The sequence below is a fragment of the Rissa tridactyla genome, chromosome 2, assembly GCF_028500815.1.
Source record: "Rissa tridactyla isolate bRisTri1 chromosome 2, bRisTri1.patW.cur.20221130, whole genome shotgun sequence".
NCBI lineage: Eukaryota > Metazoa > Chordata > Aves > Charadriiformes > Laridae > Rissa > Rissa tridactyla.
Genome location: NC_071467.1, coordinates 78521537 through 78548009, shown reverse-complemented (window position 1 = coordinate 78548009; position 26473 = coordinate 78521537). Strand labels below are relative to the sequence as shown.

General features: G+C 42.3%; 2 protein-coding genes across 5 annotated transcripts; both read left to right on the top strand.

Moving 5' to 3' along the window:
• Positions 1-4007: 4007 nt before the first annotated feature.
• LOC128905858 (carboxymethylenebutenolidase homolog) lies at positions 4008-9254 on the top strand. Its single transcript, XM_054192441.1, has 5 exons — positions 4008-4213; positions 4823-4930; positions 6789-6931; positions 7347-7438; positions 9075-9254. The coding sequence occupies exons 1-5, from the start codon at positions 4008-4010 to the stop codon at positions 9252-9254; spliced, it is 729 nt and encodes a 242-aa protein (XP_054048416.1).
• Positions 9255-11074: 1820 nt separating this feature from the next.
• Positions 11075-26377, top strand: LOC128905573 (carboxymethylenebutenolidase homolog). Of its 4 annotated transcripts, none has more exons than XM_054191837.1 (6): positions 11075-11199; positions 16521-16740; positions 19392-19499; positions 23149-23291; positions 24294-24385; positions 25066-26377. In XM_054191837.1, exons 2-6 carry the CDS (start codon positions 16529-16531, stop codon positions 25243-25245), a joined length of 735 nt encoding a protein of 244 aa, XP_054047812.1. In that variant the 5' UTR covers positions 11075-11199; positions 16521-16528; the 3' UTR covers positions 25246-26377. The 4 variants fall into 4 exon arrangements, with proteins under 4 accessions (XP_054047812.1, XP_054047813.1, XP_054047814.1 ...); XM_054191838.1 differs by lacking the exon at positions 11075-11199 and adding an exon at positions 11498-11647; XM_054191836.1 differs by lacking the exon at positions 11075-11199 and adding an exon at positions 12213-13580.
• The last annotated feature ends 96 nt before the right edge of the window (positions 26378-26473 follow it).

Below are 26473 nucleotides of genomic sequence, written 5' to 3'. Positions count from 1 at the left end.
TCTGAATTTGACAATGCATCAGCAAATGCACCACTGATGCTAAATGTCTCGGCTATAAATGCTGAGGTCTAAAGATTCTGCAGTGTCTTAAGTGGCTCCATCACACACATCATTTGCTTTGTAGTATACAGGTCTGGAACGGAAATTTTCCCAGAAAACGGAAGTGTGCTGATAATAAGACTCAGCAGCCTTGTTTCAACTTCTCTATATTATTTTGTTAGGAATTACACATATTTAGAGAGATGGAAAAAAAAATGCAGTATAGCTTTTGGGTGCATCTTGCTCTCTAAACTCCTGAAATAATAAATAAATAAAAGGTAGAGTAAAAGGCAACTGATGTGGAGCCTGCTGCACCCTGCCTCGCCGCATGATCTGTCCCCACCCCTTTCGTTCGGGATGACTCCTGTGCTAAGCCTCTCCTCCTCACCTCCCAATCCCAAAGGCTGCAGAAGAGTTGAAGAGCACCTGGAAACTGGATGGGCAGCAGCAGGAGCAAAGCTGTCAGCAGAACTGGTTTTCTTCTTTTTGTTTTTAGAGAAATCTCGCTGGTATCCCACTGAGCAGAAGTGAGCTGGGCTAAAACAGGATCCTGTACTCCAGGTATGTGATGGCAAACTGGTCCACAAAGACTGAGTTGGCAGCAGAGAAAGCCTACTTTTAACTGTGCAGAAAGGGAGAAATCTGAAATGGTTAAGCAATTATATACAGCTCTTTGAAAAGGCACAAAACATTCAGCAAAAAACAGTCCTTTAAAGAGAGACTTTTATTTTGGTTTTAGTAAAAAAAAATGCACAAAGACAAATATTATGGAGCAGATAAGGTGAAGATAAAGGTTGTCACCTTTGGGAAAGACTGGATTTTGTTATGAGTCCTTGCTGTAAACTGTGTCACAGCAATAGTTCTGAGGACACTGGTAACCACTTTATGTCCATCAGTAGCAAGATCACGTTAAAGGACCACAGTAATTTATTTTGCCCTTATGGCAATGAATTTCCGTTCTTTTCCTCGTTTGGTCCATTGGAGCACTTACCATTGAAATTAATTATTGCTGGAGTTTAAAATGTTATCACTGGACCTAAGAAAAGGGCAGAAATGTCACATCTTGGCATTACTAGTCCAAGGTCCTGCCAAACAGCACAGCACTTTGAGATCACATGCTCATACTCCCTTTCTGAGAAGTAGGGATTATCCGTAGGACTATATTTGCCCCTGTTTTACCTGATTGATTTTAAAAGGTTTTTAGCCTCACCTTCCAAGAAGGGACTTGTTTTTTCCTACTGAAAACTAGGACTCAGCAGGATTTAACCATGTGATTTCTTGCTCTTTAAAAATGTAGTAGTTCGGGTCTGTCCTACTACTCAACTACCTACCACTGTCCTGCCACCTTTGCCTTGTGATATAAATAACTCTCCTCAGTTTTTGTGTTACTTGCACAAAAGCTGAATGGTATCAAGACATCCAAGGAAGAGCAGGACCACTGGTGAGAAGGAGAGGCTACAAGAAGGCCTTTTGTTAACGAGCAGAAGGGTGACAGCAGACTCATGGCTATCAGTCTTTTTTCCCTGTTAGCAGCGGTCAGCTTTTCCCTTGTCTCTAGCTTCCCACCAGGCCCTGTGTCTCCTCTCCGCTGGAGCTCAGCGATGAGAAGCGGGGCACAAAGGTGAGATGCTGCCTGCTGGGAACCGTGCCACGGGGAAAGCGGGAAAAGGAAAAGTGTAATGGCTGAAATTGTTGGGAAGAGGGAATGAGGTGAGACAGGACAGGTAGGAAGTACCCTATCTCGTTGCTTCGCCACACCATGTTGCGTGGGACGAAGCGGGCGGGAACAAATAAAGCTTCTGACTGAACAGGATTCCATCAAAGACTTCTAAGCAGTTCAGGTGTGGCTGACTATTTACTGACGTTCTCCTCTCTGCAGCCTGGTGCCTGGAGGAGAGCCAGCTGGCTAGGCATCAATCAAGACAGGCCAAAGAAATGATTTATGGGAAGCAACCAACAGATTGGGAGTAGGCTGTTTCACAACTATTGCAAAGCTTAATGCCTCCTAAACACTACTTCCTTGAAGGGGACACCATAGGTTGTGCCCTTCTGAACAAAAGACCTTAGTGGAGCAAGATAGTGGCTGCCATCTCAGAAGCCAGTGGTGTTAGTTACCTTTGGGAGTGCCTGGGAATTCTCCAGGCAGTCTCTTGCACTTCAACAAGCTCATTTGTCCTTTGCTTGAACAGACATCTCTCAAGCATTTTCAGGCCTATAATGGGGGGCTTAAACCAGGAGATTCTCTCCCAGGCATGTTACAACTTCCACTTTCATATAATGCCAAAACAAGGTAGGATTCAGTCCTGAAGATCAGGGTACTTTATGCTTCCTAGCACCAACCCTGTCATTCAGATGTTGAGAAAGGTGGGAGAACAATTAACAAATGTAATCGGCTCTCAGTTAACAGCACAGAGGATTACTTATGACATGAGATCACCCACTATTGCTATTTTCGAAGCAACTTGATTCTAGCTGTAGAGCCACATTCGCCCAATTCCTGTATCTCTACGCCACACTCTATCAGCCAGGGATTACAGCTGTAATCAAGCTCAAACTCAGTGCTGGCCCTGCCAGATCTGGTGACAGCAGCCCCAGGGTTGGGAGAGGATGAGGAAGAACAGTGTCTCTGCACTATACATTGGGAAGGGCAATCATCTTGGGTATAAGGCAGTCTAAATGCATATAGAATCAGGATGCTGTTATTGAGCCTGTGTTAATCATGCAAGCTGGGAAGTGCTGTGTAAGGCATAAGCAAATGGTGAGTCTCTGCGGCATCGACTCTCTATTCTTCAGTCTGGTTCCAAGTGTGTCTGTATTGCCTAGGCAAAATTTCCCATTACTCAGTGAAACATAACTCTCCGCTGCTGTGGTTAATGGAGAGCTGATGAAAGTATAATTTTTCACCAGAATTTGCCTCACTTCCATGAAGACTAGATAGTTTTCTGAAGTACACGTTACAATGCAAACAGAAACAATAGGCTAATGTAGAAATGATGAAGCAGAGACAGTCATCGTGTATATGCAGGTGTGTGTATTGCATCCTCAAGGACAGTTTCAAAGTCAGTACATGGCTAGGAAATGCTACTATTAACATTGGCCTTGCAGAGTTAATTGGATTCTTTGTATAGATGCATTATAACACTACTTTTAATTACAGGGTCACATTTTACTTTTTGCACAGAGTCTATTCCAAGCTCCTGATGCAGAGAGAACAACTTTTGACTTCAATCTCTGTAGCACAGCTACTGGCTCATTGTCTGTAATTGCTATTTTTGGAGAAGGGGCAAACCCAAATACTCTCACACATTTTGAATGAGATTTGCATATTTGCTTGTTTTCTTGCAATCCCTTTCAAGGGCATATGGGCCCAAGGCATTAGAATCTAATTTACAAATCCGTACTGCAGTCCTTCACCAACTGCGCCTGACACATCAGCTCCCAGACAGCTGTGATGCTGCTACCGAAGGCTCAGGTTAGCCAGCAGGTGCCAGCACTGACAGAAGCGCTGAAAACTTTAGTTTTCTTTATCAGGTGAGTGCTGTGGTCCTTACCCATCACATAATTCAGAGAAACCAGCATGGGATTCCCCATGAAGACAGGCGTGATGGCCCCATGCCTGGGGTGAGAGTGACATCTGAAGCCATACTGCTTCACACCAGTGCAGACGGAGTGGCATGGGAGCAAAACAAATGTGACATGAGAGTCAGGACCTACATGCGCAGGTTTTTTGTAATTTTATAACTTTGCTTTTGGTATTTCTCTTCATTTTCAGCTTAATAACACAAAATGGGTTAAGAGACATTCTGCACTGGAACATTGCTTTTGCTTTTTTCTACTTTTTCCTTTCAGACAAGGATGTCAGTGTTATTTGCAGAAGTTATTGAACTACTTTCTGCAGATCGTATTTGCCTTTATTTGCCCTTAATAATCTGTGTTGACTTTCTTGCTCTCTTTTTTTAGGTTTCCAAATGGCTGATCCTTTTCTATATAATACTGGAGAAAGATCTCAATATGGGTGCCTTGGACACGAAGTACAAATTGAGCACATCAAGGCATATGTTTGCAGACCATCTTTTTTCACAGACAAAGCTGTGATTGTGATTCACGATATATTTGGATGGCTGTTCCCAGACATTAGATACATAGTCGATTTGATTGCAGGTCATGGATACATGTAAGCAATTGTCTTTCCTGTCTTCCTCTTAAATGCACTGATACATCACCAGGCCTAAAGCTAAGTGTGGCATATGGTTTCCCATACGCATAGGGCAACCACACCATTTCAGTCTGAGCGAATGAAACCTCAAAGGGACAACATGTTCCCACGAGGCCACCAAAGCTACTAAAATTGACCCACCAAAAATGGCTCCCTGAGCGCAAAGCCACAAGGAGAGTCACAAAGTGCCAGTGTTTGTGCTTATGTGGCAGCGTGGGTGATTAAAAGATAAACATTCAGAACCAAACCTTTTGAACAGTTGCTTTATAGCTTTTACTAGCAGAGATATACAAATGTTTATGTAGAATCAGGAGGGTTACTTAATCCCCTTACTTTTGTATTAAGTATGTCTAAGGAAATAATGAGAGTTTTTATTTGTGGGGTTTTTTTTCCATAGAAAGGCATATACTTTTAGCTCTGCTGACCGCCAAACAGGATAAGTAGAATATGGTTCAGATAGTAACCATGCAGATGTGTACACTGGAGTATAAAAGACATTAGGAGACATTCAGACATCTACAGATTCTCCTGGATGTGAAAGCTGACTTGATTCCATGTTTCACACAGAACCATCTGCCCGGACTTCTTCAAGGGGACAGACCCCTGGAAAACTACTGATCACTGGGCTGACTTTGCTGACTGGATGAAAGCTCATGATCCTATGAAAGTAGACAAGTAAGATACATATTTTTACTTGAACTTTAAAGAGCATCCAGCAAACGAGGGGAATTTGTATGAAATGTTAAAAGTGGCCCCTCACAGCAGGGCAAGCTGGCTGCATGCACACAGTTGCTTATTCTGGGCGGTTCTTCTGTGGTTCTGGGCACTGTCTTGTCCGGGATTTGGAAAGGATCACCTGCTCCATCTGTTACTCTGCTTATTGTCCCCATCTTGTTTTCCTGGGCCCTTTTCTAACCGTGTTATACTGGCCACACAGGCTCACAGCCAGTGTTTCACAGGCTCTGAAATATCCAGCACTCTCACCCACAAGTGCCGATTCTGCCTCCAGTTCCTCAAGATAAGGAGGCAAACTCTTCCACATGTTATCTGTCAGATGTCACTTGCCCATCTTGCTTTCTGCCTTGTAGATAATGATAGCTGTAGACGATATTCTCCTGAGCAGCACCAGATCAAAATTTGCCAGACTGCCCAAAACCTGATACACCTGATCAACTACACTGCTTTCCTCAACGTGAAATAGAGGGCCCACTATCTGTAGAGCCTCGAAGTGCCTGTAACAGGGCTTCCCTGAATTATGGAAGGCATTACTGTTTCTTCAGCATCTATCACCACAGCCTAAAGCTTCAGAAGATGATCATGAGACAGTGAGACCCTATTACTCAGCTATCATCTTGTAAGCCGCAAGTATTCTTCTGAATCTTTCAAGAAGTCCCAGTGGTCCCAGTCCAAATTCAACATCTCTCAGCAAAGCTTTTGACCATATAGTTGCAGAAGCTGATACTGAAATTTTTGGAAAAGACGAATGACTAGCACCTGTAAAAAATCCTACTTCAAAGAGTAAGCAGATATGTGGGCACTGTCTTAAATAATTAAGACCTCGAGGACATGCCTATGCTGTCTTTTGAGGGTTCACCTGTAGCTGCCCTCGAGGTCAGATCCGTTGCTCTTTCAAAGCACAAGGAATCCACCATACCCATGACTGACTTAGTGCCCTTCCAAACCAACCGAATCCGAGAGAGCCCATCCAGTCAACAGCGCACTCCCTGGCTACAGGCCTAGGATACCATCTCCTCCTCATGTCACTCTCATACTGCTTGTTTTGTCAGCCTAACCAAACCTGTGATGACCACACTAATATACCAAATATTTGAAAATATAGTTATTAGTGTATGCAGTCTGCATTTAAAATTCAAAAACACTCTGTAGATAATGAAAAAAGATAAAACTATTGAGACCTGAGAAGTTAGCAATTAAAAACAATTTTCATATTTTTTGCGTTATACCTCATGCAATACCTGTTTTTTTAAACATTATAGTTACTGACAATTTAATTTTGAGTAATTGCTACTTTAGCATAGTATTATTGCATGTGGGTTTGGTAGGATATTTTAACAGTAGCTCATGCAACAGGAACGACATAATCAAGATAAATCTTTATATAATAGGTGGACTCTGTAGAGATAGCACAGTGAAGCTTATCTATTCCTACAGTCCATAATGCAAGATGTTGTTCTACTTGCAGATGTGTTTTGCCTTTAGTTGTCCTGTCCTAGACAAAATGATTCAATTAAAAATTTGCTTGTTTTGAAAACAAAGGAGCAGGTCACAATCCAGGTAAGTATTTAAGTACCTACACCTGTACTTCCCTAAACTAGGACCAGAGATGTTAACTCCCATTTAAGAACAGAAGCCACCACTCCAGCCTGAAATGTGTGTTTAAGTATTCTCTGTTTTAAATGATTGGGTGTGCAGATGCAGAAAAATTAATGTGTCTCTTTTAATTTACTTCTTAAATTGTCAAGTACTGATTCTGCAATAGATTCCTTAGTTTACTTTTGTTTATATGTCTTAGGGAAGCTGATGTTGTCTTGAAGTATCTAAAGGAACAATGCGGTGCAAAGAAGATTGGTATCGTTGGGTTTTCCTGGGGTGGAATGGCAGTACATCACTTGATGCTGAAAAATCCTCAATTAACCGCTGGGGTGTCCCTCTATGGTAGTGTAGAACACATGGAATCTTACATGGGCTCAAACAACTATGTGTAGTTTGTAAGTCTAGTTATTGCTTTGTAACAATTTCTGTTACAACAATACTCAACTCAAAGGTGAGTTGCAGATTTTAATTATCATTATTTCAGCAATACGCTGTCTTGGTATCAAAATTTAGGAATGGTGGAAACCAGAAAAAAATGTTTCCTCTTGCACAAAAATTTTCTAATTTTTTTTTAGTGCTTGGAGAGTGGGGAAATATAATTTGCAAATGCTTTTTTTCTCATTCGGAATAGAAACTGTCCTGACCTAAAAGAAGTATTTAATAAGTAAACCTAAATAGAAATTTTGTCTTTTAATTTGCCATTTGTCTTCCAAGACTGTTAATCTCACTAACAGACTGTTTCTCAAATACACTACAGGAATAATTAGGGACTCCGAAGAAAGATACAATTTACTAAATCCAACATTTTTTATTTTTGGTGAGAAAGACCACACTATTTCTTATGATCAGGTAAGTTGCACTGGAAATTACTTTCCTTTTCCTGTAGTTCTTTTATCCTACACAGAAATCCTAGCTTGCTAGAAACCATTTTCCGATAAGAAAAATCAGACAGGCTGAATTGTTCTGCTTATATTTCAACTTCCCCCGTATCTTGCTTAGGTTATTCAAAGCTTCTTTTTAGAGGTGAGAAATGCAGTAAAGGACAGTCATTGGTTTCTGAGTGGCTGGACAAGCAGAGTGTGAAACTGGTCAGGGAGATCCAACTGGTATGAGCCAAACATCTCAAAAACTGGGATACTGCTGCTATGGTTGAGACAACAGGTAGTTAAACCACTGAATTTTCTCCATTTGAATGGAAAAAGATAATTTCTGCCTTGTAACTGAACTTTTTGATGATACGGAACAGTGACTAATTGCTTTTGGTACAAGAAGACAAAATGAGCTGTGTCAGAAAAGTGGGTGTGAATTTTAAGTACTATGATGACAACTTGTGGACTCTGTTTTGACTCCTGGCTGCCATCTATATTCTGATATAACCCCTACCATAAGCGTTATCTGAGAGGCTGGATAAATATATGGGTAGGAAACTGGTGCCCTCTTCTGTGCATAAATTCTTTCTCTTCGGAGACAAGGGTAACATACCACCTCTAGAATATTTTGTTGTGCAGGCGTAGGGTCTAACTGGGGAACTGGTAGTGTGCTCTGGGAATTCAGAAGCCAATATTTACTTCTGTGTTATTCAGCATGTTGATCTGTACCTCAAACATGTCTCCTGTGGACAGGAAAATGACTCCTTTACTCCCTGTCCTCTTTTTCTGGTGAATGTCTTTCTCCCAGGGGCACATTTTCATAAATACATTTTTTCCATCGTGCGTTACACATTGAAACCATACCTTTTTCTCCTGAAGCCTTCTCTCTGAGCTCCTGGGCAGATTGTGTAAGAAAAAAGTCCTGCATTTAAAAAAATTCTTTAATACATTGCTTTCTGCAGTGAGAAATAAAGGGTTCCGTGGGGGAAAAAAAAGTGAACATGAAATAAATTACAATACTGTCTCTAATCTGCACAATGGGTAGAATTAAGCTTGCAGGGGCAAAATAAGTGCTCATTCTCCTATTTTCTGAGTTGTTAATGGAAATGAGCACAAAAATGTGTCTACACATGTATACAGGTACACAATCATATGATTAGTACTCCATGTGTAAGCATGTGTGTGCTTGCAAGAAGATTGTGCAGGAGCAGTGTCTTTTTGTCATACAGTAAAATAAAAAAACCAAAACCTGTGTTTTCTTAAACTGTTACTAAGCCTATCAAAATATTTTGGACTAGGAGTCACTGAGGGAATATGTCCTCTCAAGATCAGAGCTTAAAATTAGGTTACAAGCCTAAGTCTCTGAATAGAAACGCACCTGTTTCTTTACGGCAATGGCGTTTACCAAACCATCTTTGCAGTAACGGTTGAGGTTCTGAGACTCATACATACTTTTAAAAAATGTTTCAGTCTTATATTTCAAATAGGGGTTTTCTCACCTGTTAAGCGACAGAATCTGCTTCAAGTGTTACAGTTGAGAAAAGACAAAAAGGCGTTTGGCAACCTTAAAAGAAACCCCAAACCACAAGATAATGGAAAAATTCTTTCTTTTACAGATCATCTTATTGGAGGAGAAGCTGAAACAGTACTGTAGAGTGGCGTATAAAATTAAAGTTTATCCTGGACAAGTTCATGGGTTTGCACAATTGAAGCCAGAAGATATGAAACCTGAGGATAAACCTTATATTGAAGAAGCTAGAAAGGATATGATTGATTGGATCAAAACGTTTATTTGACAAAAGCATAAAGTAACACTAGGCTTCGAGATTTGTGTTTGATTTAATTTGAGAGAAGGAAATAGCCAAGGGAAAACTATCTGGTTTTGAAAATTGTCACAAACAAAAATAGGAACATTTTAATTTATAGTTCTTAATTATTTTTTACAAGATTTACGCAAGATTGTGAAATCAAAACTGGACTAAAGGATGATTAGGCATTAAAAAGTTGCTTTAATTTATCTTGATTTGTATTGCCTTCATTATTCTGCATTATGACATCAATAGTAATGATATTGTTTATCGATTTGTCTATGCTAGTGAGTATGACTTCATCTTGACTTTACCTGAGTAGTTCCAGGCTTTATTTTGGAATGATAATTGGTGGTCATAGGTGTTAACACAAAAATATCCTGGCTTTGCATACAGACTTTTTTTTATTAACTACAAAGCATTTGTCTCAGATACAATGCTGTACTGAGCAGAATTTCCCATGTGTGAAACAAACATTTGGCTATGTTAAGGAGTTAGGAAGGAATGACATTAGGTGGCGACCTCCAGATATTCCCTTGGAAACGTTAAGAAGGGGACTTCCAGTAGTCCTTCATCAAGGTCAAGGAAAAACATAACCAGTCCCTCCTGGCTGTGGAAGTAACCCAGGCATGAACACTGTGAAAACAGTGGGTTCATCCTCCTGGTCCAAACTGTGGTGATCAGGCACAGGGCTGACAAACAGGTACCACCACTCAGTCCCGACTGTATTGTTTGCTTTACATCATATCCCTTGTTCCTCTCTCAAGTTCTTCCCCTTTATCACCTTTATCTCCTTTCAAGTACACAACATATAAACAACAATAAACACTCCAGTTTTGCTGACCTGCTAATTTTTTTTTTTTGTACTTTTTTTATTTCATTGCTTTGGTAATGACTTGGCAACTTGTGTTTACTCAGAGATCCTCTAAGAGACCCAGGTCCCTTTTTATTTTCTACATCATCTGTCAGTTTCTCACACTGTTGCCTTGCTAACGTAGCCATAAATCAAAGCTTGCTATCTGCATGGACATTATTTTCCCTTTGGTATCAGGAATATCCGACAGTTTTGCACATTGCTATCCTATCAGTGTAACTATACTGGTTGTCTGCGTACCTCAACAGGCTGATTACGTTAAATAATACCGCTGTGAGGAGAGAAGTCATGAAGTTAGAGGCACTGTATGAACTGCATGTTGCCTAGCTCTCTGGCCTGCCAGGCAATATCTGCATGGTGATGCGGCACATCTGTCTTTGCCTTTTGGGCAGCCGTTATCAATGGTTATCAATAGGTATAGCTATAGACATAGTGATGGACGATGTTCAATGGTTAGAGAGAACGAAAGTTGAAATAGAAAATATAAGCGCTGTGTTACAGCCAAGAGAGATGCCCTGTTGTGAGCACATGGCTGCCTCCAGTGGCTCACCTGGCTGGGGCGCCATGCTTCTCCAAAGCTGGCAACAGCGGCCTAATGCTCCACAACCAAGCCTCCTGCTATAGTGAAATAAATTCCTTCTGACACTGAGACAGAAGGATAAAAGAAAAATGTATGTGTTTTGTTTTTTATTTTAAGTACCTCCTTGGACATGTTTTGCGACCCCAGACCAGGTTTCAGGCGGCACTGGGGGGACCTGGAGAAGTGCCACCCATCGCCACACACACCTTTTTCACTTGCAGGCCCCTACACTCCCCTCAGTGCCGGCCGGCAGCAGCGAGCAGGCCTCCCAGGGCCGCTAGGAATCTTCCGCCCCGGGAGCCTGAGGCCGTTTTCCGCCCAGCGGGGGTGAGGCGCCCGCGGGCGGGCACCGGCTGTTGCCCGGAGCCCTCCCCGCCCCGGATCCCGGCGGCCCGTGCCGCCCTTCGCAGGCCTGGCGCCGGGCTGGCCAGAGGCCGCGGGCGCGGCCCCGACACAGCGACGGCCCTCGGGCGTGACTGGTAACGGCTGCGCCCTCAGGGGCGGGGGAGCCCCCGCCGGCGACGGCATCGGCCCGGGGTGCCCGCGGAGGGGCACGGAGCGGGCCGCTCTTGGCGAGAAAGACGCTGGAAAGCGGGAGCGCGGCGGGGGGTCGCGGCGAGGCGAGGCTGGGGATTCGGGACGGCCGGGCTGGGGGGCTGAGGGAGCCCCGGCTGCTGCCGCTTTCGCGGGGCGGTGGGGGGGCCCTGTCGGGGGGGCGCAGGGGAAGGCGAGGCAGCAGCAGGCGTTGGGGGAAGCGCTGGGCTCTGAGGAGGGGAGGGTGTTTCACAACCAAGCTCTGGAGCAACCAGCCTAGAGAAGTGATGGCTTCTCCCTCTTCGGAGAGTTTCAGAACCCCTCAGGGTGGAGCCTTGAGCAGCGCGGTCTGTCTTAGAAGCTGCCCTGGCCCATGGCGGGAGATTGGACAAGGTGACTTCCACGGGTGCCTTCAACCCTAAACCTCCTCCTCAGACCCCCAAAATCCCTGTGTCGAGGTGGTGCTTTCTGGCCAGTAACCTGAGTCCGTGTTAGCCCATGTCCCCGGGTGGCCATACCAGGTCACTGGCTGTATCTGGTGTAGCCAAACATCCAGGTCCTGATCCTGCAGCATTCCCACATACCGCAAGGAGACCTCCAGGCCCTTGTCCCTGTGTGCCTTTGTGACCTCAGAAAAATCCTCTAAGAATTGTGGGTTTGTGAAGGCAGTGCCATACATAACATCATTTTTGTAGGAGACAAGTGGCGAGTGCAATGAAGCTTTTGCTAATCAGAAAAGTACAAATTTGAGGGATCTGGGAAAGCAGTGGCTGCTGTAGGTTGTTGTGAACTGAAAAATGCTGTTGGGTTGTTGGTGTTAAAAACCTGTTTGAAGTGTGCTGGAAGTATGCATTGCATGCTCAACGGCTTTCTCCTGTTTGTTTTCCCAAATACTACACAGCTTATTAGAAATAAGCATTCAGTAAAGAGCCTCCTTAGATGAGGCTAACGAGCTGGGTGTTGTAGCTGTGGGGTAGCACGTGTGGGACGCAGCTGCAGGTTGTGTAAACAGCTTTTACAGAAGAGGTGTGAAAGCCTGCCTCTACTCTCCTCCAAATGTACTGAGCCCTGCATCATCAACGCTGGCACAGGGTGGCTCCAGCCATGCTGGGTGCAGATACAGGCTCTCCTGCTATTCGCAACACGCGGCCATGGGTGCCATAGCTTCTGAGGCCCCTGATAAATTGTCCCCAGGCGTGGTTGGTCGACCTTGGTGGTGGTGGATGCCCTGATATCCTCCCTGTTCATTCTCTGCCCTCATCCCCCCTCCCCGGTGCGCAGGTGAGGAGTTTGCAGCCAACGCGTAAACTTTTCTCCAGGTCTTTAGAAGCCGAATCAAGGCAGGATTCCTCACACCTGTGGAAAGGGGAGGATAGTTTGCCTCGGGAGGAAGGAAGGAGGTATTTTCTGGGCATAACCCTTAGCTGCTCAGCCCAGACATAACTCTAGGCGAGATCCAGTGCAGATTGCAATCATAGCTAGCTTTTCAGTACTGCATTAAAATCACTATGTGTGACAGCTTCGCAGCCATCCTTGCTCTAGGAAATGTCCACGAGATGGGGCCCCTCTCCTTGATTGTCGTGAAGAGGCTTTTAGGGGGTTTGGCTCTAATTACAATAATCAACACTCTGAATGGTCCCTGTCAAATCCTGCGGTAATGGTACACCACTGTCAGAGGAAACCTGGTGTCCTACTAAGGGGGAAGCTGTAGCGAGCAAAGCTGCTGAATGTTGTCTCTGCGTGCAGCAAGGCACTGTAGCCTGCTGGGTTATGATAGAAAGTGGAATGTCACCTCCTCCTTAGGACTCTCGAGTTCTTCAGAGAGAGCCCTCATTTGATACTACATTGTCACACCCCGCGTTTTATTTTGCACTACTGAATGTTTATCAGTTTATCTCCTGTACATGGCAAAATCAGATTGGCTTGGGATATCATTAAAATTTGATAAGCCAGTGAATTGGAAAAAGCATGATTTGAATTGTACCCCGAGCGTATTCTGTTTATGCTTGCTCATCATGAGTAAGATCTTTTTTCTCATACAAACAAATATAAATGAAAATATACTAAGCTGCTTAAGGGAATTTTAACTGACAAAAAGTTTTAGTTCCAAAACGCTGAGTTAATCTCCTTGCAGTTCCCTGTTTTTAAACTTGATTGGCCAAATAGTGCAAAATCACATTAAAATGACTCAGCAAACTAAAACTCAATTGAGAGAGGAAGAACCTTAAGCAACCCAAATACATATCACTGAAGAAATAGCATTCAAAGAATAGCAGCTAGTAAATCTGAACGTCTGTCATCGAAGCATCACCAGCGCTCGTTAAAGGTAGGAGAAGCCTCTGTTACAGTACTGACTCTCGTAGAGACCATTTTTTCCAGTTTTGTGTCTGGCACGCCTATCACTTGAGGATCAGAGCTTGCTGGGTGAGAAGGCAGGGAGTTGCTGCCTTGATGACATGCCACAGAGGAAGCAGGAAAAGGGCTGATGAAGTGTTTCTGAGCAAGGAGAGGGAGGAAGGAGAAAGCACAGCAGTGTTTCAACCTAGGGCTGTTCTGAGGCTTGTTACCTGTTTCTGTGTTGATGCTGTAGCCCCAGGCTCACCACTGTGGGTGGAAGAAAAGCACAGGTGCTGTTGTGCTATGGCCGCAATATTAGAAGTTCACAGATTGGACTCTCTGCATAAACTGGGTCTTACCAAAATTGTTTTACTATTTGGTGTTATTTTATAGAGGGGGCTTGTGTGATAGCCTAAATCTTGAAACTGGGAAGGGTAAATCAGGGCAACGGAAATGCCAGATCTGGCTGTAAATATATTGTGTGTGGGCTTGATAAAATGTGAAAAAGTGTCTAAAACTGTGATACTGTAAAGTATAACGAGCAGTTTTTTGAAAAGACATGCAGCATTTTAAAATGGTGATGAAATTCACACTTCGTAAAGCTTTGAAAGAAAAGTCAAGAGATGTGGCACTGCAGCCGATTTCTTAGGTGGAGATCAAACCCGAGTAGATGATGTGTTAGAAGCTTTCACGTGCATCAGCCATAGACAAGTTTGAACTGTGTTTCACTTGAAGTTTCACAAATGCAAAGAGCCGATCTTGCCTACAAGTGCAAAGAGCTGATCTAAACTGCATATACAATCAGATTCCTAGACTAACAACCTTCTGCTCCTTAGATTTGTCAGGATTGAATTACATATAGGTGAAAATTAGAATTAAATTAGTAAGCGACTTTAAAAATCCTGGGTTCCTGCAGTTTTTATTTAAATGTTTTTTATCTGTACCAGATAAATTCTGTGAGGTGTGGGGAGAGAAGTGTTTTGTTCATGGTCTGCTTAACGTTGTGTTAAACCCTTCTGTGAACTATTCTTACATACTTTTGAAAATCTGCATCCATGTCAGTTTAATTATTGTTTTTTAACAGGTATTCACTCTGCTGAAAGAAAGGTTACGCTGTGAATTTTGGCATGTGTGTAGGGATAGCCGCAGCAGTACAAGATGATTTACCCCTTTCTGTGAATAATTCTTAAACATTCTTTGAGGCATTACGTTTTTAAAAAAACTCATTGATGCAGCATGTTGGTTTTGTTTATTAAACCTTGGCAATACTGTTATTTTTGTTTAAACACAGCTTGTGTTTTAGCATATATTTTTAAACAGTTATTTTAAAAGAAACAAGTCTTAAATAGAAACCAGTTTTTGTCAGCTTACTGCTCAGATGAACTGCTTGTGAAGAAAAACTGTCAGCAAGCATGCTGATGATGGTAGGAGAGTTTTTCTAAGTCTGGTCAGTTATACGGAGTGCGTTTGAAGTCTCATGCCTTTGCTTTGCCTGAGATTTGGAAAAGGTACTTCTGCTTCGATGTAATGCTGGCAAAGCTACAGTCAGTCTAACTGGCAAGTTAAACTCCAGCTGCATCTTTTGGAGATTATGTGGTGATCAATTGCAGAAGGTCGGGAGATGAGCTTTGTTCAAAAAAAACTGTTGAGAGATATCCTTAAAGGGGTCTAGTTCTTGGTGCTGGGAACCTCTCCATGGATCAGCCCAAAGCACGTTGTCCAGTGAAAAGAGCGTAACTGGTGCAAAGAGGCAGGATTTGGAGTAATTCATTTTGTTGTTCCCTGTGTTCTCTTGTTTTGTTTCTAATACCATTTACCACGTTACACATATTTGCAGCGGAGAAATTGAAGAGGGGAGAGAGTATTGGAAGTGTTTTAAAGGTCTTGACATCTGTTTGAATTAGTTAGGAAATCTAGAAGGGGATAAATGGTTAAGATATATTCCTAACAAAAAATAGTTAGGCATTGAAGAGTGGATTTGATTTTTATTGCCAATGTGCTGCATTTCATTTTAGTAAGGGGACCAGCCAGAGCGAGGAATATCGTTCCAGTCTATGCACTTACATGGGAAGAGAGACTAGCTCTTGTTAATAAGCACACAGTGCCATTTTGACCGGTTGGGAGTGACAGCAGAGCTAGGCTAAACAGCTTCTCAGACTAGGGTAGAAAAAAGACTCTGTGTATGACCACCTACTGCTTGGTGGAGGGGGAAGAGTAGAGGGCACCAAAAGTTAGTTGGGTTTAAAAAGGTGTTCTACAGTGGCCTACGGTGCTACAGTGTGTAACTCAGAGAAAACCCTCTGCTGATTTACCTCCTTTGAGCTGATTTATTAGAACTTTCAGAGATGCCAGTTAATGATGGGTTCCCTGGGAAAGGGCTGTACACAGCACGGGATGCAAGGGACCAGTAAAGTGCATGTAGGCAGCAGCAGCATCCTTGGATTCCCCATGGGGGAAGGAAAAGGGGACATTCACAATGAAAACATGAAGGGAAGACGTCAGAAAAGCAGCATGCTGACGGTGGGGTCTCACAGGAGTTACCAGATGCCAGCCTGAGAGGAGGAGCTGTAAGACCACATGAGAGGAATGGTTTGAAGCACAGTTTGTGGGAATCCATCACATGCTGGATTGCTCCAGGCACAAAGCTGGGAATGGTGGACTGACGCAAGACCTTCTGGCCTTACTGCACTCCTGGGTTATGCTGTCTGACCTGGAATTCATGAATATTTACGTTAACCAGAGAGGGCTGGTGTCAAGAGCCTGGTTACAATAAACACCTGGAGCTTTCACTTCTAACCTTGCAGTGTCACATGGGTATTACTGGGTGTCTGGAGGGGACTGTGGGGACTGCATGAAGATAATGACCCATAATCACAGTTGTTGTTGCAAATCAATTATATTATTGTTTCTCTTTTTTGCTCTCCTGCAGGTTCCTAGATGGCTAACGAATTGAGGCCCTGCCCATGTGGTATTGGAGACAGGTTTGACTATGAGGGTTGTGGGCAGGAAGTACAAGTTGAGCACATCAAGGCGTACGTTTGCAAACCTGCCAGCACAGATAAAGCTGTGATTGTGATTCATGATATATTTGGATGGCAACTCCCAAACACCAGATACATGGCTGATATGCTTGCAGCTAATGGATACATGTAAGAAATCTTTTCTTCTCCAAGAAATTCCACTCTCTATGATTTCTAGCCTTACGTTGGAACTGTTATTGCCATACATGGGAGGAAGCTATTACCAGGGCAGTTTAAGTGATATATTTCCATAACACAAAACCACAAAGGAACATAGCTGTGAAATGTTGCAGAGTACAGCGTGCTTCCTTCATACTTTGCTGTTTACAGAAGTGACTGCATACATAGAATGCATAGAATATTGAAAACACAATGCAGCAAAAAGTGATTCTGATAATTTTCCCAGCAATGTGAGATGGCTTTAAAAAATGGTGTTCTGAAACAGAATTGTGTATTCTGTTTTTAGAAGTCTTTTTAAAAATAAACAGTCATTCAAGCTAAATTATATGATGGGATTTGAAAAAATTGTTAGCAATATGAATGAATGTCATATTTTGAATATGATATTGAATATGTGGATATGAATGAACCATATGCATACATGGGGTATTAAATACAACCCCCTTTCCCCTGCAAATCTTTCACAGTCATTTTCAGTGCCCAGCAGCAGTTAAATTACAAAGTGCAGCAACATCTTACAATAACTGGATATGCTGCAAGATACTCCATTTGCACTATACATTACAAACATTTATATAGGGTTGGAACTGGCCTGCAGTTCCAAAAAGAAAATCTCCACCTAATTCTGTAGTGGTCTAGTTTTGAGAGATGGTGCCTTTAATGCTTTCAGCCTGTGGAGCATGAGGGAAGTCGGATGTCAGCAGACAGTTGCCATGTGGATGAGATCTGTCTGTGGAGCTGAAAGAAGCTCTTATGTCTCTGTGAGAGATGCTTTGTGAGGATCAGGGTTTTCTGATACACTGGAACAATGAATTGGTCTGTAGTCTGCTCCTGGCTACTGTCTTTCCTGAGGACTTGGCCTCCCCTGTTCTGCTTAATGATTGGAAGTATGTTTGTCTTGTGACCAAATGCAATCATTCTCAACATGAGACTGGACGTACACCTTTCATGCTGTGCAGGATACTGGCAAATTGCTAGTGTGACAGTGTGCTTCCTTATTACTGTAAGAGCCTGCTCAGTCAAAAGTACCCAGTGTCTGATGAATTGGTATTTCTCCACACTACCTTACTTCCTGTAATTTTTCCCTGTGATCCATGCCATGTCATACCTCTTTTTGTAATACCTACTTTCCCTCTACCTGTACTGCTAATACTGCAGCGGTCAAGGGAAGGCGGCTGGTGTTTCCATTGCTCTAGGCAGGAGGGGAGCTGAGAGTTTTCAGGCAGCAGTACCCGAGTGAAGAGAGCCCATGTGCGTCTTCCCTGATTGCTTCAAGATGCTGCTGAATTGGTGCACCAGTGTTTATTGAGATGAAAATAGCTTGATTTTTTCCTAGTGCAGTATGGGATGAGGAGCTGTGAGAGCTGTATTTCAGAGACCACATTAAGATTGGTGGCTTGTAGTGTCTTGCCAGGCTAGTTTGAGAGGGGAAGAACCTGTTCTTCTATGCGGCCTTGGGAAGGTTCACTTTCAAAGCAATACATAGCCTTTCTGACACATAATTATCCAAAGACTGTGCAATTTTGCCCAGATCTTTCCAAACACAAGTATGCTGTGGATGTCACTGTTTTTTTTAACAGGAATGATCAAACACAGAAAAAAAAATAATGCTAGCAACATACTTTGGTCTGCTTTAGGCAAAACTGATCCAGTTGTTTCACCGTGATCTTTGAGGTACATGCTGTGTGTCTGAGGAGGGAGAGAGCCAAAGGCATTTAATAAGTGAAAGATGATAGCAGTTTCCCACATTGCTTCCCTGTGGGCTGGGCTTGGGAGAACACAAAGGAGCATCTGGGGGCAACCTAGTGATAGCAGCCTCCAGGCTCCCTGCTTGTTTCCTACTGCATGAGGAGACTGTATTATCCACTGGTGACTGCACTGTCACAACTCAGCTTCTGGTAACGCAACAGAAGTCAGGGTTTGGGCACCCCCGTGATGCAGGAACTCTTTAGTACTGAGTGGACTCTTACGGTACTTCGCTTTTTTCCAGTCAACAAATGACATCTGTGATAAAACACTTCCCTTTCTTCCCACATGTTTTCCCTTCACTTGTTGTTTCCTGACCTCAGTCCACCAGGTGTGTGGGGTTTTTTTTCTAGCTCATAAGTAAGCTCCGTAGTAACTACCTATTTCATGTAATTGTCTTTGTTTAAATGGAACCCATTGATGATGGATTTATGTTAAATGGTATTATGTTGTATGCAAAATCTAAAATTGTTGTAAGCAGGACCTAGTTTGATCATCCTTTACAATATAATCTGTTGGTTTACTGTTTATAATTTCAAATTATGTACTCAAAACAGGTAGAACACTAAGGATAAAAATATTTATATTTTCCAGATTTGTATCACAAACTGTATTATGTGGTTTAGTCATTGAAAAAAAACCTATATAGATACCTATAAATGTTTTCTAAATCTCATAGCATTTCTGTAAAGCAGTTAACAATGATGTTTAAAAACATTGCTTTCTCAGGAAAAAAGAAATCAAAACAAAATTATGGCTGGATAGAAATTTTCCATGCTATCAAGGGCCAAAAAAAATCTCAGTGTTTGATTAATTCATTCAGTTTTGATTTTTGTGTGTGTGTGTTTGTGCAGAGCCATCTGCCCAGACTTTTTTGCAGGAAAAGAACCTTGGAAGCCTTCTGATGACTGGTCCAAGTTTGATGATTGGCTGAAAACTCGAGATGCCAGGAAAATAAACAAGTAAGATGTCAAGGAGCTGGATGTCACATTGCCTCCTGCTGCTGTCAGATACTGTTTATTTATTTATTTATTTATTTTCCTTTGAGATTGGATGGAGCTAATGTATCAGTGGAGGTGGGCTTTTTTAGTCACTCCTTAGAAGTGGATGGAAACAGTGACCTTTTATTTTGCCTTGAACAGAATTCAAGGGCAACTGTCTCAGTAGTGGCTTATTTAAGAGTTTTGTTATCTGATGTTGATATCATAGGCTGCTAATTGCTTCCTCTGCTTCAAAAAGCATGGTTTAAAAATGACCAGTGACCCAAGCAGTGAGAAAGCATAATTCTCAGCTTGAGTCTCACCAAGTGCAACAGACTGATACTTTAAGATGTTGTATGGAAAGATGAAGAGAGTTTTTGATTGCGCCATTGTACTTACCCAACATGGTGTAACTGGCCCCAGGTAGTTGACGGCTGGATCATCTGTTGTCAGGGCCCAGTGAGGGCCGGTGGCTCCCTAGGGGAAAGGGTGCTGGGAGACAAGAAGAGTATAAGCTGTAAGTGCCAGGGCCCCATCCCATGGTACTCCATAAAGACGGGCAGGGCAGGCACCAGGATGACAGCTGGGGTCAGCCGAAGCAGGTCTGAGGTCAAGCTGGGAATGAGGAAATCGGGGGCAGGGTCAGGTCCAGAGACATTAACCAGTATCAGATACAGTCCAGTGATCACCAGGCAGGTCTGTAGTGATGGGGCAGGACTGAGGCCAAGCTGGGAAGTCAGGCTGTGGGTCCATGATCTGTACAGGGGTCTGGTCAACAGGGCCCATGGCCAGGCACAGGCATTGGTGGGACAGAGTGGGAGCTGTAGCTCAAGCACGGCCAAGTGGCAGAGCCTCAGCTTAAAAGCAACTCCCATGGAGACAGAAGTTGTCAGCCCTTGCTGAGGCTGTGCCACAGTGCTGTCTGTGAGCCTCTCCCCATGGTCACTAGAGGGAACAGAGCAGCCCTCACCTGCACTATCTCTAGGTTGACCCTGGGTCCTGGCAGCAGACCCCTGGGGGAGGGAGGAGTGGATATATTCAGGGCCCTGAGCACAGATTTGGCATGCAGCCTCCTCTTTTCACTGTGAAGAATTTTTTAGACCAAGTTTTCTGTGATTTGAACTCACGGTGTCTTGGCCACCTTGAAAAAAAAACACGCTAACTTTGGACAACATGAGGCAAGAGTCCGCTGCTAGGACTTTAGTTATATTGCACAGCTACAAAGCAGTGGGAGAATAGAGCTGTTTGCTTCTACAACCTCGGAGTCAAACTCTTGATGTAGTAAAGGCCAAGAGAAAGGTACAAGCCTGCACTTACATGCAGAGTATATGTTCTTGTAGTTAGTGGGATCAAGGACTTCATTAGCTCCTAAAGATGTTATCCTGGCACCACTGCTGAGGAAACTGTATTGGTTCCAGTTTTGTACGGCTGTTGGTGTAACTATGTCCCTTTTCCTGCATTTTAGGATAGCTGATGGATAGCTGAGTTGTATTCAGCAGCGTTGGCGTTTTCTTGATAGCTTAGATTTCCTGGATGCACATCAGCCCATTTATATTAGAACATCATTTGGTTTCCTTAACTCATACTTTCCTTCTAGTAATGGAGTATATGATACCTGTTTTAGATTTCTCTTGCAGATTTTGAAACAGACTTTACTGGCGTCTTCCTGAACTCTAGGAGTGTGTGCAGCACCTCTTGTTTTGCTCATTCCCGAGGGAATCTAACAGGTAGCTTAAGGGCTTCTTCCTCTACCTCAAAGGCAGACCATGTGGTCCAAATCATCGTGTCTCCTCGCAGCAGAAACACAACACCTCTGGAGACAAATATGCATTCTTCAGTATGCTGATAACACCTTGGGATTCTTTTGTTATTGCATGTGTCCTAGGCAGAGTGTTACAAAGCTGACTAGAAGGGACACTGACAGACAGTTTCCCAAATTTGACTAAAAACCAAACAAGATGAAACACTGGAAAGGGGGAAGAAGGAGGACAGCTGGAACAGGTGAAATAATAGGCAAATACCAACTGCTGCTCTTCATCAAAACAGTTTTGGTACTGTTTGTATACGAGGTGTGTGTTCTTGGGCTGTTGAACTCAGGCTGCTACAAAGGTCCTTTGCCAAGCAAAGATGTTTTCTTCTTTGTAACTTGGACTAGAGTCTTCTGGCCTCTAAATCCTGGTGTAGGGGTAATGTCCTGCAGCCATTTGGCTGATTGATAAATGACCCTTAGGTCCTCAGTGAAGAAGTGTGTGTAGGGATTATTGAGAAACAGAAGGTAGTGCTTCACATGTGAAGCAGTCCTTGAGGAACACAGCTCAGGCAGTGATCTGTGGCCTGTTGTGACTTCCAGTTAGCTTTGAATTTAAGCTGTTGGTTAGTTTTAACTTGTTAATGTTAGCAAGTAAAATCTCCTGTTGTTTTGGTCCTGCCCCAAAGAGATCATGTCTTCCTCTCCTGTGTGCAACACTGCCCGAGCATTTATCAGCAAAGACCTGTCACTAGCAGAGGTGCTGTGCTGCCTTAATAACACAGAAGGAAGCTGTTGGCAAGACCATACTGAGAAGGGGTCAATTAGAAACTAAACTAATCAGCTTCCTGGGAGAGCAAATAATCTGTCTTGGACTGTTGGCATTGGCTACACTGAAGGTTGCTAGGCTTAGGTATTTGGTGAGAAGGTTATGAGAGACATAACTGAATCATTTCCAGAGGGCTTCTGTCTCAGAGGGTTCAGTTGTCGTGGAAACTTTTTTAGTTTGGAATCTGTCCCCTCTCTGCTGCAATGGGAAGGAAGGGTTGGGCCCTGCCTGGCATTTATTGCAGGCAATTCACATGTTTCAAGTGTCAGCTCCAGTGAAGAAAGAATTTTTTGGCACTTAATTTGCTTCTGTGTTTGTTTGTGTGTTAGAGAATATTGCGGTATTTGCGAGGCTGATGTATTGGCGGCATATATAGCTTGCGTGCCCCAGGGGTAAGGAACTGGGTCTGAAAAAATGGTCTTGAGGTGATATAAAAGACTTAACTGCTACCTCTCTCCCACCAATACTTTCTCTTTACTGCCTCTGCATGGTGAGACCTGCTGCAGGGGTAGATGGGTGTTTTCAGAATACAGCATCTGGGCAAGGTATATTTCAAGCTACGTTGTAAATTCTGAAAACGTCTACCATGTTTGTCACATTGACTTTCCTGCAGCAAATATTTCAGATGCTAATTTACAGTTATTGTCAGCATTTTTACTCTCTAATGAGTAGTATTGTCTAGAGAAGTTGTTATTACTTTTTCTATCTACATTTACAAAGCAAAAATTCATCCAGCTTCTCAGAGAATTTTATGCTTTTTAAATTCCTAGGCAGTTGTTTAATTAATCATCTACTTTCCATCCTTTAGGTTTCCTTCAATGTACGTTATTCATGTTGTGGTTTTATTTAATTTCATTCAGATATCTTTTTTTCTCTTTCTGATGATTTCAGATGAGCAATGCCTAATATTTGTCTGAAGTGATGATTTATTTAAAGTATGTGAAAGTAGCAGCATGATATGGGAACACTTAGATGCATCTCTACATTTTCTTTTCGTATTTTCAAATACTAGGTTTACTTTGGGTGCATAATTTGCATTTGCTTATATGTTCCAGAGAAGCTGATGCAGTCCTGAAATATCTAAAGGAACAATGTGGTGCAAAGAAATTAGGGGTCGTTGGTTTTTGCTGGGGTGGTGTTGCTGTACATCACCTGATGATGACGTACCCGGAATTGAAGGCTGGTGTATCTCTCTATGGTAGGTAAATACAAAGATGTAATATAAGCTTATGTACTTGATCTAGCATTATTTCTAAAAATCAGGCTGTCAGATGATGAAGACATATTTTGCATGGGAATGGTTCAAATCTGCACCAAGGGAGGTTTAAACTGGACATTAGGAAGCATTTCTTTACGGAGAGGTTGGTCACACACTGGAAAAGGCTTCCTAGAGAGGTGGTCAATGCCCCAAGCCTGTCAGTGTTTAAAAGGTATTTGAACAATGCCCTTAATAACATGCTTTAACCTTTGGTTTGTCCTGAATTGGTCAGGCAGTTGGACTAGGTGACCATTGTAGGTCCCTTCCAACTGAAATAGTATAGACGATGTGATGCGATTCTATGCTATTCTATGCTATTCCCAGCAGATATTATGCAAAGAAGATGGTGGTGTGGATATTTGTTCCTAGTTTCAGAATGGGTCATAGCAGTCATGTGTTTATTTCAGGTCTGGACAGACAGACATGTCCTTTGGTCACCTTCCGAATTTAGCTCCCTTTTCCTGTTTACTACTGCTCTGCACGCTGCAGAGCTAGAACTTCAGGGAGTGTTATTTTTGATCTGGCTACTCTGTAAAGTTAGGTTGTGGTTATTTTAACAGCAGCTTTCCTTTTATGCTCTGCTCAAGAAGCTGGGATAGGTAAGCTGCCCTTGCTAATGTTCTCAGAATGTAAATTTTGGTTTACTTACTAAAGTCTTAACTTTCCCAGTCAGTTCAGATGAACTTGAGGTTGTATGCCCAGAAAGCATCATCTTATTAATACAGATATTCAGTCTTTATATTAAGAAACTGGCTTAAATAGAGTTTTAATCTAGGAGGGTGTTCTAGGAGCCATGGTTACAGTGGCTTGAAAGTAAAAATGGTATTTATCGTTACATATTGCTTGAGACATGAAAACTTTTCACTGCAGAAGCAGAGTGCTATACTTAAATTTGTATTTCACCTTAAAAGTCAATTGAAGAGGCTTTTTGTTTCTTTTTAGGACTAATCAAGGATTCTGATGATATATCCAATCTCCTGAACCCCACGTTTTTCATTTTTGCTGAAAAAGATGATTTCATTCCTCTTCATCAAGTATGCTAATAACCTCCGTCTTCTTTCATTTCTGCATGTTTAAATTTCCATCCTGAATTGGGAGTCAAAACTCAGCCTCATAATAGTGCTTCAAGGTCAAAAAAATAAGCTGAAAAATGGACCTAGGCATAGAAGGGATGATGTAAGCTAGGCAAAGAATGAAAGCTAGATATATTACTTCTTTCCTAAGTCTCTCTCTTTTGTAAAAGTGTGGCTAGTAACCCAAGTAACAAAGTTTTATCAAAATCACATTGCTGTTTTGGAGTACCCTGCTGTGGGAGCTATCCTTTGCAGTATGACTTTGTTTTCTATTGATCCTAGGAACCCATAAACAGTGTAGGAACCACCAAATTGCATCCCTAGGTGTCTGTTAGAAGCTTTTTGTTCAGTTGTAGTGTATTTAGCATTGTCATATATTTCACATGTAGGAAATACCTATGTTATATCCATATCTTTGTGGATTCTTGGACCTGCCTTTGTATTTTCACAAATTTTCTAGACCCTTACTGCAGAGGTGTTTTTTCTTTATATAATTTTACTTTTTGGTGTGCCCATATGGAGCTTAGTTATTAGAGTCTAGCCTGAATGATAAATTCTGAGGTGAATTCTGAATAAAATGAGGAGTGTCAGCATGGAATATGGTTACATTAATATGGCTATTACTATGCTCTATATTACAGGTCACCCTGCTGGAGCAGAAGCTAAAGAAAAATTGTAAAGTCGATTATGAAGTTAAAATTTACCCTGGACAAACTCATGGTTTTGTACATCGCAAAAGAGAAGATATCAATCCTCAGGATAAGCCTTATATTGAGGAGGGAAGAAAGGATATGATCAACTGGCTGAATAAATATGTTTAATAGAAGAGCAAGCAACTTAATTTGAACACAATTATGTAATACACTGGAGATTTTTGATAACACATTTTAGAAAATTGGAGGGAGAGTTTTTTGGAATATTTTAGATTTTTTTTGTCAGCAGGTTCTAATTGATACTTTTATATTATGTTCTTTTGAAGAAGTCTCGTATTTCAGTTCCTTGAGGTTTATCTGAATCCTTGAAATAATTTAGACTAATAGTAAATCAGTCTATTTGTGTGTTATGGCCACTGTTCATCTAAGTTCTGCATAAATCACAAGCCCAAAATTTAGGGACACCAATACATTATGCGGTGAAGTTCATTTGGAGAGATTAGGCTTTTTTTACTTGTACCCTGGTGTCAGATGCGAAGTAAGTGGGCATATCTTGTTTCAAAATTTGCGGCTAAGGTTATTCATGCGGCGTAGTACTTTCTCAGATTACCTGTGAAACTCTGTAGATGACTTCCTGGTTAGTTCAGGAATTCAAAAATACAATGCAATCTGCAGACAGGGCATTTTAACGTGTGGCTTACAAACCATAGTTGCTGCTTAAGGAAGAAATGTTACATGTTTTTGCGTAATGTATCTTGTTGCATAATTTCTCCATCAATCATATGACAAAAATCTTCATGTTGTATCAGCTCAAGTTTGCATCTACCTTGGCACCCAGCCTCCGTCAGTGGCCAGCAGTAGCTGCGTAGGGAATTTCCCCTCTCACTCCGCATCCTGGCAGCCAGCCCTTCAGGGAATTCCTCAGCTGGATGTTGCCACTGGAGCAGTGTGTCGGATGGCCACTGATGGACCCTCTGGGTTTGCCAGTCCCTTTTTGAACCTGCTTGTAACGCCGACCTCTAGTGTACCCTATGACAGTGACTTCCACTGTTTAATTATGCCTCATGGGGAGAAAGGCTCGTTAAGTTCGTTAGTTTGAAACCAGCTGCCTAGTATCTTAACTGGGTGCTGGTGCTTCTAAAGTTACAAGAAAAAGAAAAAGAAAAAAAATGTATGTCCCTTTTCACCTCAGTGCTACTGATAAAGACTGCTATGCGATTTAATGGGAAGAAAATGTTATTTAGGAAAGCCTTAATTTTACTAATGACAAATTAAACTGATAGGCTATCAGAGAAATATACGTTGCAGTGCGTCATTTAAAAATAGTCAAAAATATGTATTAATCGTTTCTCTCTCAATGGGATTTTAATTTCTTTTGCTTTTTCCCATCCATGTT

What these genes read in the sequence shown, in the direction of transcription:
- LOC128905858 (XM_054192441.1), top strand. Translation starts at nt 4,008, where the DNA reads ATGGCTGATCCTTTTCTATATAATACTGGAGAAAGATCTCAATATGGG. An exon ending in ATTGCAGGTCATGGATACAT is followed by an intron (nt 4,214 to 4,822) that starts GTAAGCAATTGT and finishes TGTTTCACACAG; the next exon opens with AACCATCTGCCCGGACTTCT. An exon ending in GATCCTATGAAAGTAGACAA is followed by an intron (nt 4,931 to 6,788) that starts GTAAGATACATA and finishes TATATGTCTTAG; the next exon opens with GGAAGCTGATGTTGTCTTGA.
- LOC128905573 (XM_054191837.1), top strand. Translation starts at nt 16,529, where the DNA reads ATGGCTAACGAATTGAGGCCCTGCCCATGTGGTATTGGAGACAGGTTT. An exon ending in CTTGCAGCTAATGGATACAT is followed by an intron (nt 16,741 to 19,391) that starts GTAAGAAATCTT and finishes GTGTTTGTGCAG; the next exon opens with AGCCATCTGCCCAGACTTTT. An exon ending in GATGCCAGGAAAATAAACAA is followed by an intron (nt 19,500 to 23,148) that starts GTAAGATGTCAA and finishes TATATGTTCCAG; the next exon opens with AGAAGCTGATGCAGTCCTGA.